Source organism: Triticum aestivum, chromosome 3A (genome assembly GCF_018294505.1).
Source record: "Triticum aestivum cultivar Chinese Spring chromosome 3A, IWGSC CS RefSeq v2.1, whole genome shotgun sequence".
NCBI lineage: Eukaryota > Viridiplantae > Streptophyta > Magnoliopsida > Poales > Poaceae > Triticum > Triticum aestivum.
Window position 1 is genome coordinate 440,471,898 of NC_057800.1, and position 12,115 is coordinate 440,484,012.

The 12,115-nt window shown below is 44.0% G+C and overlaps 1 protein-coding gene across 1 annotated transcript; it reads right to left on the reverse strand.

The window, feature by feature from the left end:
- Positions 1–337: 337 nt before the first annotated feature.
- LOC123058392 (putative pectinesterase 11) lies at positions 338–2,559 on the reverse strand. Its single transcript, XM_044481123.1, has 5 exons — positions 2,178–2,559; positions 1,925–2,087; positions 1,648–1,836; positions 1,038–1,279; positions 338–635 (listed from the first exon to the last, which is right to left on the reverse strand). The coding sequence occupies exons 1-5, from the start codon at positions 2,456–2,458 to the stop codon at positions 476–478; spliced, it is 1,035 nt and encodes a 344-aa protein (XP_044337058.1). The 5' UTR covers positions 2,459–2,559; the 3' UTR covers positions 338–475.
- Between the last annotated feature and the right edge of the window lie 9,556 nt (positions 2,560–12,115).

Here is a 12,115-nt window from a genome sequence, read left to right on the forward strand (position 1 = left end):
TATGAATCCGGTTTAAAAATGCATTTTAAGCATGTTTTAAAATGTAAAAAAAAAGTCAAAATAAAATTTCACGTGAGCATGTTCACAAAATATGTGTGCAGCACAACGTTCTTCGGAAAAATATCTTTTTATTTTGCCTCTATAAAAAAGATAAATTTTAGTGCTTCTAAATAAAGTTCAACGACACACTCTTTTTGTATGTTTTTTGCACAGGCCAAACGAGAAGTTGTTTTTTCGCGAAACTTTCTGACCGTACATAGAACATGAAAATGTACGTGCGCAACTTTTTTTTAGAATTTTTTGTGTTTAGAAATGTGTTTTTTTAAGTGGGTTCATATGTTTCTGGATTCATCCATGTATTTTCCTTTAACTTGTATCCTTCAAATAACACAGATATGTGTCAGGTATATATGACAACCCACACCACCGACAGTTTTCTACCGAAGCCACTGCTGTCCACCGATCCAAGGCTTGGTCATGAAGCGGGCTGCTTCGGAAGCCACTGCTGTCCATCGATCCAGGCCTTGGTCATGAAGGGGGCTGCTTCGGTTGGCGAGAGGTTGCGAGCCCACTTAACCCTGCCATCAGTTTTCGCCCCTTGGCCGTAGCATTGGTACTGCCCGTAGAACGCCGTCCTGCATGCAATGCAAAGTTGCAAACCCAGGCCAAAGCGCGTTATATATTGGTCTTCCTTTGGCGGGAAAATGGCAGCGGAGCAAGACTAAGGGTTCCTTTGATTCAAAAGAATTGCATAGGATTTTTGAAGGATTTAAACTCTTAGGAATTTTTCCTGTGATACTCGTTTGATTCATAGGATTGGCATCCTTAGAAATTTTTCCATATGATCCATTTGTACTACATTTTGAAGGAAAATTTCCATCCACTCAAACCTCTTTATAGAATTCCTTTGTTTTTCTAATGCTATCAAACATTCTTTCAAATCCTGTAGGATACTATGGGACATGTCACCCTATTCCTGCACTTTTCCTATTCTTTCATTTTGAAAATCCTGTGAATCAAAGAGGCCCTAAGTTTACCTCTGGTTGGCGGTGTGGTTCCAGTCATTCCAGCCTCGAGGGCTCACCGTTGCGGACATGTAGGTGAGAGCGAACACGACGCGGGAGTAGGGCTCCCATGGACGCCCCAGGATGGAGGTGCTGACCCCGACGCCGGTTAGCTTGCACCGGACGAAGCTGTATCCCGTGTAGTTCGACTCGGACGCCCGCTTCTGCGCTGTGAAGGCGCCGCCCGTGAGCGAGGTGGAGTGCAGGTGGCATTTCTGCACACGAACTATATATTGTTAGTTGATCTTGGCAGCAAAGCAACCTCTTGTGCGTTTTTCTTTTCGTTTTTTTTTTTTTTTGAAAAGGGGGTTTACCCTGCATCAGAAAGATGCATATGGCTCATATTTTTAAAATTATAATCCAGTAACAAAGTCGTCAAGTATCGAGGTGCGAAAATAAACAATAAGCTCGAAAGAGCTAAAACTCAAAGCCACAACCGGCTGGCAAACACAATAGGAACACTACATGTCTATCCTATTACATGACCGCCATTCAAACCTCTCTCGTGCGTACGGAGTAAGTACGTATGATCTATCTATGCGCACGGGTTTGCTGGTGAGAACGGTGAACATGTAGTACTTACTTCAAAGAGAGCCCGGCCGTTCCCGCATATGAAGTCGGTGCCACCTTCGATGTAGCACCCGCAGTAGTAATGGCGCCCGTTGTCGTCGAGGAGCGTGTCTTGGAACGACGAGAAGCTGCACCCGTAGAACGCCGCCCTGTCTCCGGCGACTCTCACCGCGATGGCCTGCTTGCTGGTCCCGAACGTGTTCTAAAACCCCGAGAAAATCAGCAAGAAACTGTCAACACGCGCACCTCGCTCTCTGTGTGCAAGCACGAACCATGGATGGCAGACTTACCCGGAACGTTAAGCGGCTGGCGACGAAGTCGGAGGCCCGAACGGTCACGGTAGGGGAAGTGTCGGTCGAGAGCCAGGGCTCGTTCCAGGTGATGACGGTCGTGTTGGCGCTGGTGCCGAAAAGTGTTATGTTGGGCTTGTCCACGGGGACGACGATCTTCTCCCTGCAACGAAAGATTACAGGCGATCAGGCATGCACCACACCACGTACTGTCTACTAGTACTCCCGTATCAGAATTCAGAAGGAAACTTACTTGTAGACTCCGGGCTTGATGAGGATGACAGTGCGGGCGGAGCTGTTCACCGGGGCGGCGGCGATCGCCTCGTGGATCTTCCTGTAATCGCCTTTGCCGGATTGGTCGACCGTGAGGAGATTACCCGGACCCGGCATCGCCATGCCACTCGCACCGGCACAGGCCGCGTCGTCGGGGAAAGAGTAGGAAGAGGTGGCAGAGCAAAAGCAGAGCAGAGCCAGCAGTATGGCGACCCTGGCCGCCGAGTTGACGCGATCTAACATCTCCCGATGATTCAACATCCCGATTGATTTCGCGCCATTCGGTGCAGGCGGGATGGGATTTATATAGTGGAGTGGAGGGTGCGTCAACGGATCGGTGCAAGCTCACTCTCATGTGATCCTTTTTGTGGTCTTTCAGTAACTTTGGAACAAAGAAAACCCATCCATCACGAGAAATTGGCTCGTGAATGTCTCACAAGTAGACATGCACATAAACAGTTGTCCTAAATGTAAAGGGTGTGTATAATGTGGTTGGTGGCTTTAACCTTATCTTCAGAAAAGAAATCACGTAAGATAATTGCTAATTGCTGACCTGGAAGAGAAGAAAAGGGTGTTTGCTTTCTCCTATACATTGCTCAGATGGCACATTGTTTTCCATAACCATCGACACATGTGAAGGACAGCTCCAAGAGCTCAAGAAATCCATACAAGGAAAGCTAACAAACTATCTGACCAGTTTCAAACTGCCCCTAGGGTGTGTATCGTTCATGCACTCCATCTGATCATGGTGTATGGGAAATAAATTTGACGATGGATTGAACTTTGGATATCTCATGCTTGATGATCTTAGTAATCTTGTTATATGCTGCACTGCACTGTTAGATTGAACGGGACGGGAGATGGTCGGTGAGATTCGCCTTTTATTTGCCACTTTGCCAGGTTTCGAATTTAGTTTTCTTCTTCATTTTTTTGAGGGTCCAACCAATAGAGATCCAACGTCTCACACAGAGAACAAACACTCTCGGTTACTACGCTAGGCTGCTTACAAGTTGATGCCTGACTGCTCGTCGACGATCGGCTGTCACCGTGCTTCCCCTGACAAAATGACTGCTGAGAGGCCACATAATTTACTCTTAATTATTGTTCATCACCATAAGCGAAGACCCAAAAACATATTAAGAAATCCATCGAGGGAGGGAAAGATGACAAAGCTTTCTGACGAAGGCTTTCCGGTTTGAGACTGCACTACCGTGCCACCTTCATGCACTGCGCGCACTTGTACAATCTTTGTTGTTTATCACAAGCAGGGAAAGGCTGGCAGCTGGCAGTGGACGTCTGGGCAGCAAAGCTGCAAACTTATAGTATATCAAGCAAACCATATTTTATTTTTCGTCAAAATTGAGATAATCCCACTGCCTCAGCAAGGATTGGTGCACGCATCAATATTTGTCTTCAAACTATATTGGCTACCAACAGCCGAAAATGAATGCGGGTGGTGGTCTAGCAATAAGGCAACTTAATTTGAGAGGAACCGTTTCGCCTGAGATTAAGATATTTGTAAGGGTTCGGGTTCATGTGACATGAGTACTTAAATTTGTTTCTGGTTTCCATAGTTGATTTGTCTATGAGGTTTCACTTTTTTTACTTTATTGTATTATTTATATTTATATTTTATTTGTGACAGTGGAAGTAATTATGTTGTGATTGCTTTGTTCTCTAGCCAAAAGAAAAAAGATAGCACAAATTGCTTTGTTTATAGGAATATATAGCAAATATCACCCTCGGTATCAGATATGGCCCCCTTTTTACAAGCCACGAAACGTTTCCTCGTTGCTCCTCCCATGAGCAACACCCACGCTAGAGTCCCCCCCCCCTTCTGGCGCTGCCCCCGATTTGCCTCGTATCATGTGTCCTTAGGGCCATGAAGACGTGGTGGATCCCGGCTCTTGCCGGTGTGAGAGCTCCGGCTTTGTTATTAGGTGTTTATTTAGTTAATTTAGAGTTTGTGTCCTGCTTAGCAAGACGAGGCGGCGGTTGCTCCCTGAAGATGGAATAAGATTCTTCATGCCTATCCTCCGTCCCGGCAATGCGTCAAGCGTCGCCGGAGGGCGTGAGGAGGTGTGTCTCTGACGAATCTCGCGGGATTCACTCGATGTTTCTCTTCGGTAGAACTGCTTGGATCGGGTTTTTGTTCGTTTGTGTTCGCGTGTTACAAGTTGGGTCCTTTCGTTCTACACTTTTCTTCATCGGCGACGGTTGTTGTTTTGGTTTGCTGGTTCCTTGGGGCCCGAGCATGACAATTTTCCGACTGTCTACTACAATAAGGTTTGCCCTGTTCTGGTGAGAAAGGAGTGATGGCGGCAGCATGACTTTGGCTCGCCCAGTGTGTGTAATCATCGCTAGATGGTCTACAAACAAGGATGTGATCTTTATTGCTTTTCAGGGCAACTCCAACACTAACCTGCAAACCAGATAGCATCCATCCACGGACCGAGGTGGTGTCCCTGGACATTGATGCGGAAGTCAGCCATGTAATCGTTGCCGAAAATGTCCGCCGCTATTAATATCTTCCGCGAAATATGTATGACTCGCTATGGTACCAATCCATGGATTAGTAGGCTCCACCAAGCACGAAGAAAGGCTTTCGCCAAAACATGTGTAATTATTGAGTAGCTTCCGCCAAAGGTCAAATACTTGCATGCATGGATTAAAGTTTGCTTACGCGAAACAATTGGATGATTAAGTTTGCTTACACGAGGGGGCAGGGAGCCCCCTTCAGAGGTGGAGGAGGGCGACATCGACTGCCAAAGCCTATGGAGCTGACAACGGAGCTCCTCCAACTAATGTTTGTTTCTTCCCCAAGCTTTGCTGGTGTCCTGCATCGTGTTCTGCTCGCTGTGGAGGGCTTCTTCGACTTCTAGCTGGACTTGTATTTTAGTTTCCATATTTTTGCTAGTAGTTTGTAGTAGCCTAATAGCTTTTATACAGCACCATGTATCGGCTTGCTGTTTTGTTCTTTGTTTCCTTTGTTTGTTCGATGTAATCCTGGCCGGTTGATGGCTTTATTAATTTAAAGCCGGATTTTTCTCGAGCCTTCGTTCTAATAAAAAAATACTTTCAGCACCAAATTAGTGAACCTTCCGTCAAATGCATGCTTTGATAGGCAAACCTTTTGTTAAATGCAATGCTAATTAGTAGCTTACCAAACGCCAATGCTAATTGCCAGCCTTCCATCATCCGAACGGAGAGAGAAAGGTGTGTGGTGGCATTTGATTGGATACGAGGATATCCGGACTCTTGCAAAGTTTTCTTGGTTTGGTTTCAGTTTGCCGAAAAACAGACGTTTAAACCGCTATGTGGATCCATGGGTACTATGTTGGATGGCAAACTGTGCCCGAACAGCATGTTGCGGACGGATGCGGGTGATTTGAGGGTCCGCTTTGGAGATGCCCTTATCTTCTTTGTACTGCAATGATGTTATGAATAGATTGATTTTTTTTCAAAAGAAGCTTTTTTACAAGATGCATTTCATTGCATCTATCTATTCTACTCCCTCCATTCCACAATGTAATGCTTCCTCTATCCACGTGCTTCAACTTTGACCGTAAATTTAACTATCAAGACCGATTGCGGCGGGAGCAAAAATTATATCAGTGAATTCGTATTCGAATAAAGTTTTCAATTATATAATTTTTTCTCTCGCCGCAGTTGGTCTCGTTGGTTAAATTCATGGTCAAAGATGGACCTCGGGACGCGCGGACGCATTATATTTTGGAATGAAGAGAGTACTTATTAGGCCAACTTCAACAGGCGACCCCGTTTCGTCCGTCTCAATCCGTTTGGGTCAAAACGATAAATGGGACGGCCCAACGAGCGAGAGCAAGACCAAATCTTGTCCGCATTGTGTCCATCTCAACCCAAATCTAGAGAAAATCTAGGGTCGATTTGTGCCAAACCGGATAATGAATGGACATGCACGCGGCTTCTCGTTGTCCGCCCCGGTCCCGCATGCTGCCACCCAACCACTTCCCACCACCCACATTTAAGCTGCACGCACGGGGTGGGACCGCCTATCGGACACCAAGGCTCCCACAAACGTCCTTTTTAATGCCGAAGCCGTAGAACGGCCGTCCACATCCTCTTCCCCACGAGCTGAGCCCCCCCCCCCCCCCGCCCCAACTTTATGTAGGTTTTCTTCTACCACGGCATTGAAAATCTTTTGAGAACTAATAAATTCTTTAATGTTGTTCTCAGGTTCAGTAGGTACCCCATCATCATCATAGGAATTACCATAATTATTAGAGGAATTTCTGGGATACAGTCTAGCATTGAAATTCCCTCTATAAGCATTGTTGTTGAAATTATTTCTAGCGACAAAATTCACACCAATAGCATCATTATTTTGCTCAATAAAAGTAGATAGTGGCACATCATTAGGATCAACTTGAGCATTTTTGCTAATAAGCATATTCATAAGAGCATCCATTTTATCACTGAAAGTAGTAGTTTCTTTGATAGAGTTTACCTTCTTACCAGTTGGAGCTTGTTTGGTATGTCATTGAGAATAATTTTTCATCATATTATCAAGAAGCTTTGTAGCCTCTCCCAATGTAATTCTCATAAAAGTACCTCCTGCAGCAAAGTCTAGAAGATTTCTCGGAACAAAGTTTAGCCCCGCATAGAAATTTTGCATAATGATCCATAAGCTTAAACCATGAGTGGGGCAATTTTTAATCATTAGTTTCATTATCTCTCAAGATTGTGCAACATGTTCTTGCTCAAGTTGCTTAAAATTCATGATTTGATTTCTAATAGAAATAATCTTAGTGGGAGGAAAATACTTGGCAATAAAAGCATCCTTATATTTATCCCATGAATCATTATAAATTTGAGGCAAGGATAAAAACCAAGTTTTAGAACGGTCTCTTAGTGAGAAAAGAAATAATTTCAACTTAATAATATCATTATTCACATCTTTTTTTCTTTTACATATCGCATAATTCAGTGAAGATATTAAGATGGGATGCAACATCTTCATTGTGATTTTCAAAAAATTATTCTTTTATAACAAGATTTAGCAAAGCAACATTAATATCATATGACTTCGTACTAGTGGCGCGGGGTGCAATTGGAGTACTAATAAAATCATTATTATTAGTATCTGAAAATCACACAACTTAGTGTTCTCTTGAGACATAGTGACCAAGCAAGCAAACGAGCAAACAAAATTTTTTTTGTGTTTTTCGATTTTTAGAGAAGTGGAGAGAGATGAAAATGAGAGACAAAGGCAAATAAAAAGTAGAGCAAGTAGATGATAGTTTGAGTGAAGGTACGTAGTGATTTGATGATGTCTCCCCGGCAACGACGCCAGAAATTATTTCTGCTACTTGTGAGCTGCGATGAGATTTTCCTCGAAGAAGAAGGGTGAAGCAATATATATAGTAGCTGATAAGTATTTTCCTCAATGAGAACCGAGATTTATCAAACTAATAAGAGAATCACACAAACCCTAATGAACAACACTTGCACACACAAAAGCAAACACTTGCACTCATCGTTGGCAAGAGGGTTGTCAATCCCCTTAAACTCGTTACTTGCAAGGATTAAATCATGTAGTACTAGATAGATAAATTGCAAAACAAAAAAAGTAAATAAATTACAGCAAGGTATTTTTGGTTTTTTATAATATGATTAAGTAGACTCGGGGCCATAGTTGTCACTAGAGGCTTCTCTGTCGAAACAATATCATATGATGGGTAGACAAATTACTGTTGGGCAACTGATAAAAATGCGCATAGTTATGATGTTATTTATGACAATAATCATGTATATAAGCATCACGTCCGTGACAAGTAGACCGACTCCTGCTACTACTATTACTCCACCAATCGACCGATATCCAGCATGCATTTATGGTATTAAGTTCATGACAAATATAGTAACGTTGTAAGCAAGATGCCATGATATAGATAAAGTAAACACAAGCAATATGAATAAACTCCATCGTTTTACCCTTAATTGCAACAACACAAATACGTGTCTCGCTACCCTTTCTATCACCGAGTGAGGACACCGTAAGATTGAAGCCATCACAAAGCACCTATCCTGTTGAAGATAAATCAGTCTAGTTGGCCAAACCAAACGAATAGGTCGGAGAGAAATACAAAGTTATAACAATCATGCATAATAAATTTCATAAAATACTCAATTACTTTCAATGAATAATCTGATCATAAACCCACAATTCATCGGATCCCAACAAACACACCACAAAAGAAGATTACATCGGATAGAACTCCAAGAGGATCGATGAGAACATGGTATTGTAGATCAAAGAGAGAGAAGAAGTCATCTACTCCCCCCGTTCCTAAATATTTGTCTTTTTAGAGATTTCAAATGGACTACCACATACAGATGTATATAGACATATTTTAGAGTGTAGATTCGCTTATTTTGCTCTGTATGTAGCCACTTGTTGAAATCTCTAGAAAGACAAATATTTAGGAACAGAGGGAGTGGCTACTAGCTATGGACCCATAGGTTGGTCATGAACTACTCACGCATCATCGGTAGGGCAACAAGTTGATGCAGTGGCCCTCCGTGATCAATTCCCCCTCCGACAGAGTACCGGAAAAGGCCTCCAGATGGGATCACGGAAGAATAGAAGCTTGCGGCGGCGACAAAAGTGTTTCAGGTGTCTCTCTGCTGATTTGGGAATATTTGGGAATTTATAGAGGTGAAATTAGGTTAAACGGAGTTGTGTGAGAGTCACGAGCTCAAAGGGCACGCCTGGTGAGCTCATGGCTCTCAGTAAGTATTCTGGCCTCCTCTGAAACCTTCTAGGGTCCCTTCTGGTCCAAAATCACCATAAAGTTTCATCATGTTTGGACTTCGTTTGGTATTGATTTTTTAAAAAGTTAAAAATAAGCAAATAACAGGAACTAGCACTAAGCACTGAGTTAATAGGTTAGTCCCAAAATAATAATATAAAATAGCATATAAAGCATCCAAGATTGATAATATAATAGCATGAAACAATTAAAATTATAGATGCGCTGGAGACGTATCACGCCACCGGCTTCACCATTGCCCTGCGCAACGCAACGACGTGGATTCGCCTGTGCGTGAAGGGGGGGTGTGCCAGCACTACTAGGACACCTCCACCCGATGCAGTGGTCGGACGCCCACCTACAGACTGGCTGGCATATGAGCCCAGATCGGGTGCCAATGCCTACCATTCCAGCGAGCGGTTGCGCATGGCTTCTCGAGATCAACCGTCGTCGGGCCTCGTTGCAGCCGGACCTCATCAATGATCCCAAGTACGCCGTCACGTCATCGCTTTGGGACACTTGGTTCCGGGATGAGCACGACGTGCGCCGGCAGACATTTTTTGCTGGTCGTGCTAGCCCGACATCGACGTGATCTAGGGCACCGCGTCCTCCAAGACCTCCCCGCCCGCGCTCTAGAGACAAGTGAGCAGACGTACACCCTCGCCGCCCCTGCCACTGTAGGATCGGAAGTATGTCTAGAGGGAGGGTGATTAGACTACTTGACCAAATAAAAACTTAACCTTTTCCCAATTTTAGTTCTTGGCAGATTTTAGCTATTGTAGGACAAGTCAAGCAATCATCACACAATTCAAGCAAGCATGCAAAGAGTATATTGGCAGCGGAAAGTAAAGCATGCAACTTGCAAGAATGTAAATGGAAGGGTTTGGAGAATTCAAACGCAATTAGAGACACGGATGTTTTTCCCGTGGTTCGGATAGGTGGTGCTATCCTACATCCACGTTGATGGAGACTTCAACCCACGAAGGGTAACGGTTGCGCGAGTCCACGGAGGGCTCCACCCACGAAGGGTAATGGTTGCGCGAGTCCACGGAGGGCTCCACCCACGAAGGGTCCACGAAGAAGCAACCACCCACAAAGGGTCCACGAAGAAGCAACCTTGTCTATCCCACCATGGCCATCGCCCACGAAGGACTTGCCTCACTAGTGGTAGATCTTCACGAAGTAGGCGATCTCCTTGCCCTTACAAACTCCTTGGTTCAACTCCACAATCTTGTCGGAGGCTCCCAAGTAACACCTAGCCAATCTAGGAGACACCACTCTCCAAGAAGTAACAAATGGTGTGTTGATGATGAACTCCTTGCTCTTGTGCTTCAAATGATAGTCTCCCCAACACTCAACTCTCTCTCATAGGATTTGGATTTTGTGGAAAGAAGATTTGAGTGGAAAGCAACTTGGGGAAGGCTAGAGATCAAGATTCATATGGTAGGAATGGAATATCTTGGTCTCAACACATGAGTAGGTGGTTCTCTCTCAGAACATATGAGTTGGAATTGTGTATGTGTTCTGATGGCTCTCTCCACGAATGAAGAGGAGGTGGAGGGGTATATATAGCCTCCACACAAAATCCAACCGTTACACACAATTTTCCAATCTCGGTGGGACCGAATCAACAAACTCGGTCGGACCGAAAAGGTAAACCTAGTGACCGTTAGAGATTTTCGGTGGGACTGACATGCAACTCGGTAGGACCGATATGGTTAGGGTTTGGGCATAACGTAATCTCGGTGAGACCGATTACACAAACTCGGTGAGACCGAGTTTGGTAATAAGCTAACCAGAGAGTTGGTCAGGTAAACTCGGTGGGACCGATTTGCTCTTTCGGTGAGACCAAAAAGTTACAAAAAGGAAACAAAGAGTTTACACTGCAATCTCAGTGGGACCGATTCGCTCTTTCGGTGAGACCGAAAAGTTACGAAAGGGAAACAGAGAGTTTGCAATCCCATCTCGGTGAGACCGAGATCCCTATCGGTAGAACCGAATTGCTAGGGTTTGGCAGTGGCTTATGACAAGTGAAACTCGATGGCACCGGATAGAAAGAATCGGTGGGACCGACTTTGGCTTAGGGTTTAGGTCATATGTGGACATGGGAAAGTAGTTGAGGGTTTTGGAGCATATCACTAAGCACATGAAGCAAGAGGCTCATTAAGCAACACCTCATCCCTCCTTGATAGTATTGGCTTTTCCTAAAGACTCGATGTGATCTTGGATCACTAAAATATAAAATGAAGAGTCTTGAGCTTTTGAGCTTGAGCCAATCCTTTGTCCTTAGCATTTTGAGGGTTCCACTTTCACATCCATGTCATGCCAATCATTTAGCTTTCCTGAAATAGTCATCTTGGAATAGCATTAGCTCAATGAGCTATATGTTGTTATGAATTACCAAAACCACCTAGGGATAGTTTCACTTTCAATCTCCCCCTTTTTGGTAATTGATGACAACATATAGATCAAAGCTTCGACAAATGATAATAAGCATGAAATATATCGTCGCTTTGAGAAGTATGTGACAAGTAAGAGCTCCCCCTAAATTTGTGCATATTTAAAATTTGCTTTGGACTGCAAATGCACAAAGAGTTAGAGTCATGGGTTACTCTTCCATGTCACATACATCTTGGTGGAGCGCTTAAAATGATAAGAATGAAATACATGCACTCATCACCAAGAATAGTGAATGATCACATAAGATAGATAAGATGATAATATTAAGCAAACATTTAGTGTAGCTTATGATCAAACACATGATCATCAATGTCTCACGAGCAAAGACATAGTATCTCACACAAAAGCAACCAAAGTTCGAAAAACCACAAAATAAAACAAGAGAGAATAAAAGCAACACTCTCTCTCGAAGCCTATGATCTATACATTTTCTCCCCCTTTGGCAACAAGTTACCAAAAAGTTCCTAGAAAATGCATAGTGCTAAGTCGACACTCAGGCTTGATCTTCAGGTGGTGGTGGAGTCCGGAGCACTCCAAGGACGAAGCCTTCTGTAGACGTGGTCGGAGTCGAGGCTGAAGTGGATGCTGGAGCTGGTGGAACTGAGGCTGTAGCTGGTGCAGACGTGGTGGCTCTGGGGTCAGCAACTGGCACTGCAGACGACCTCGG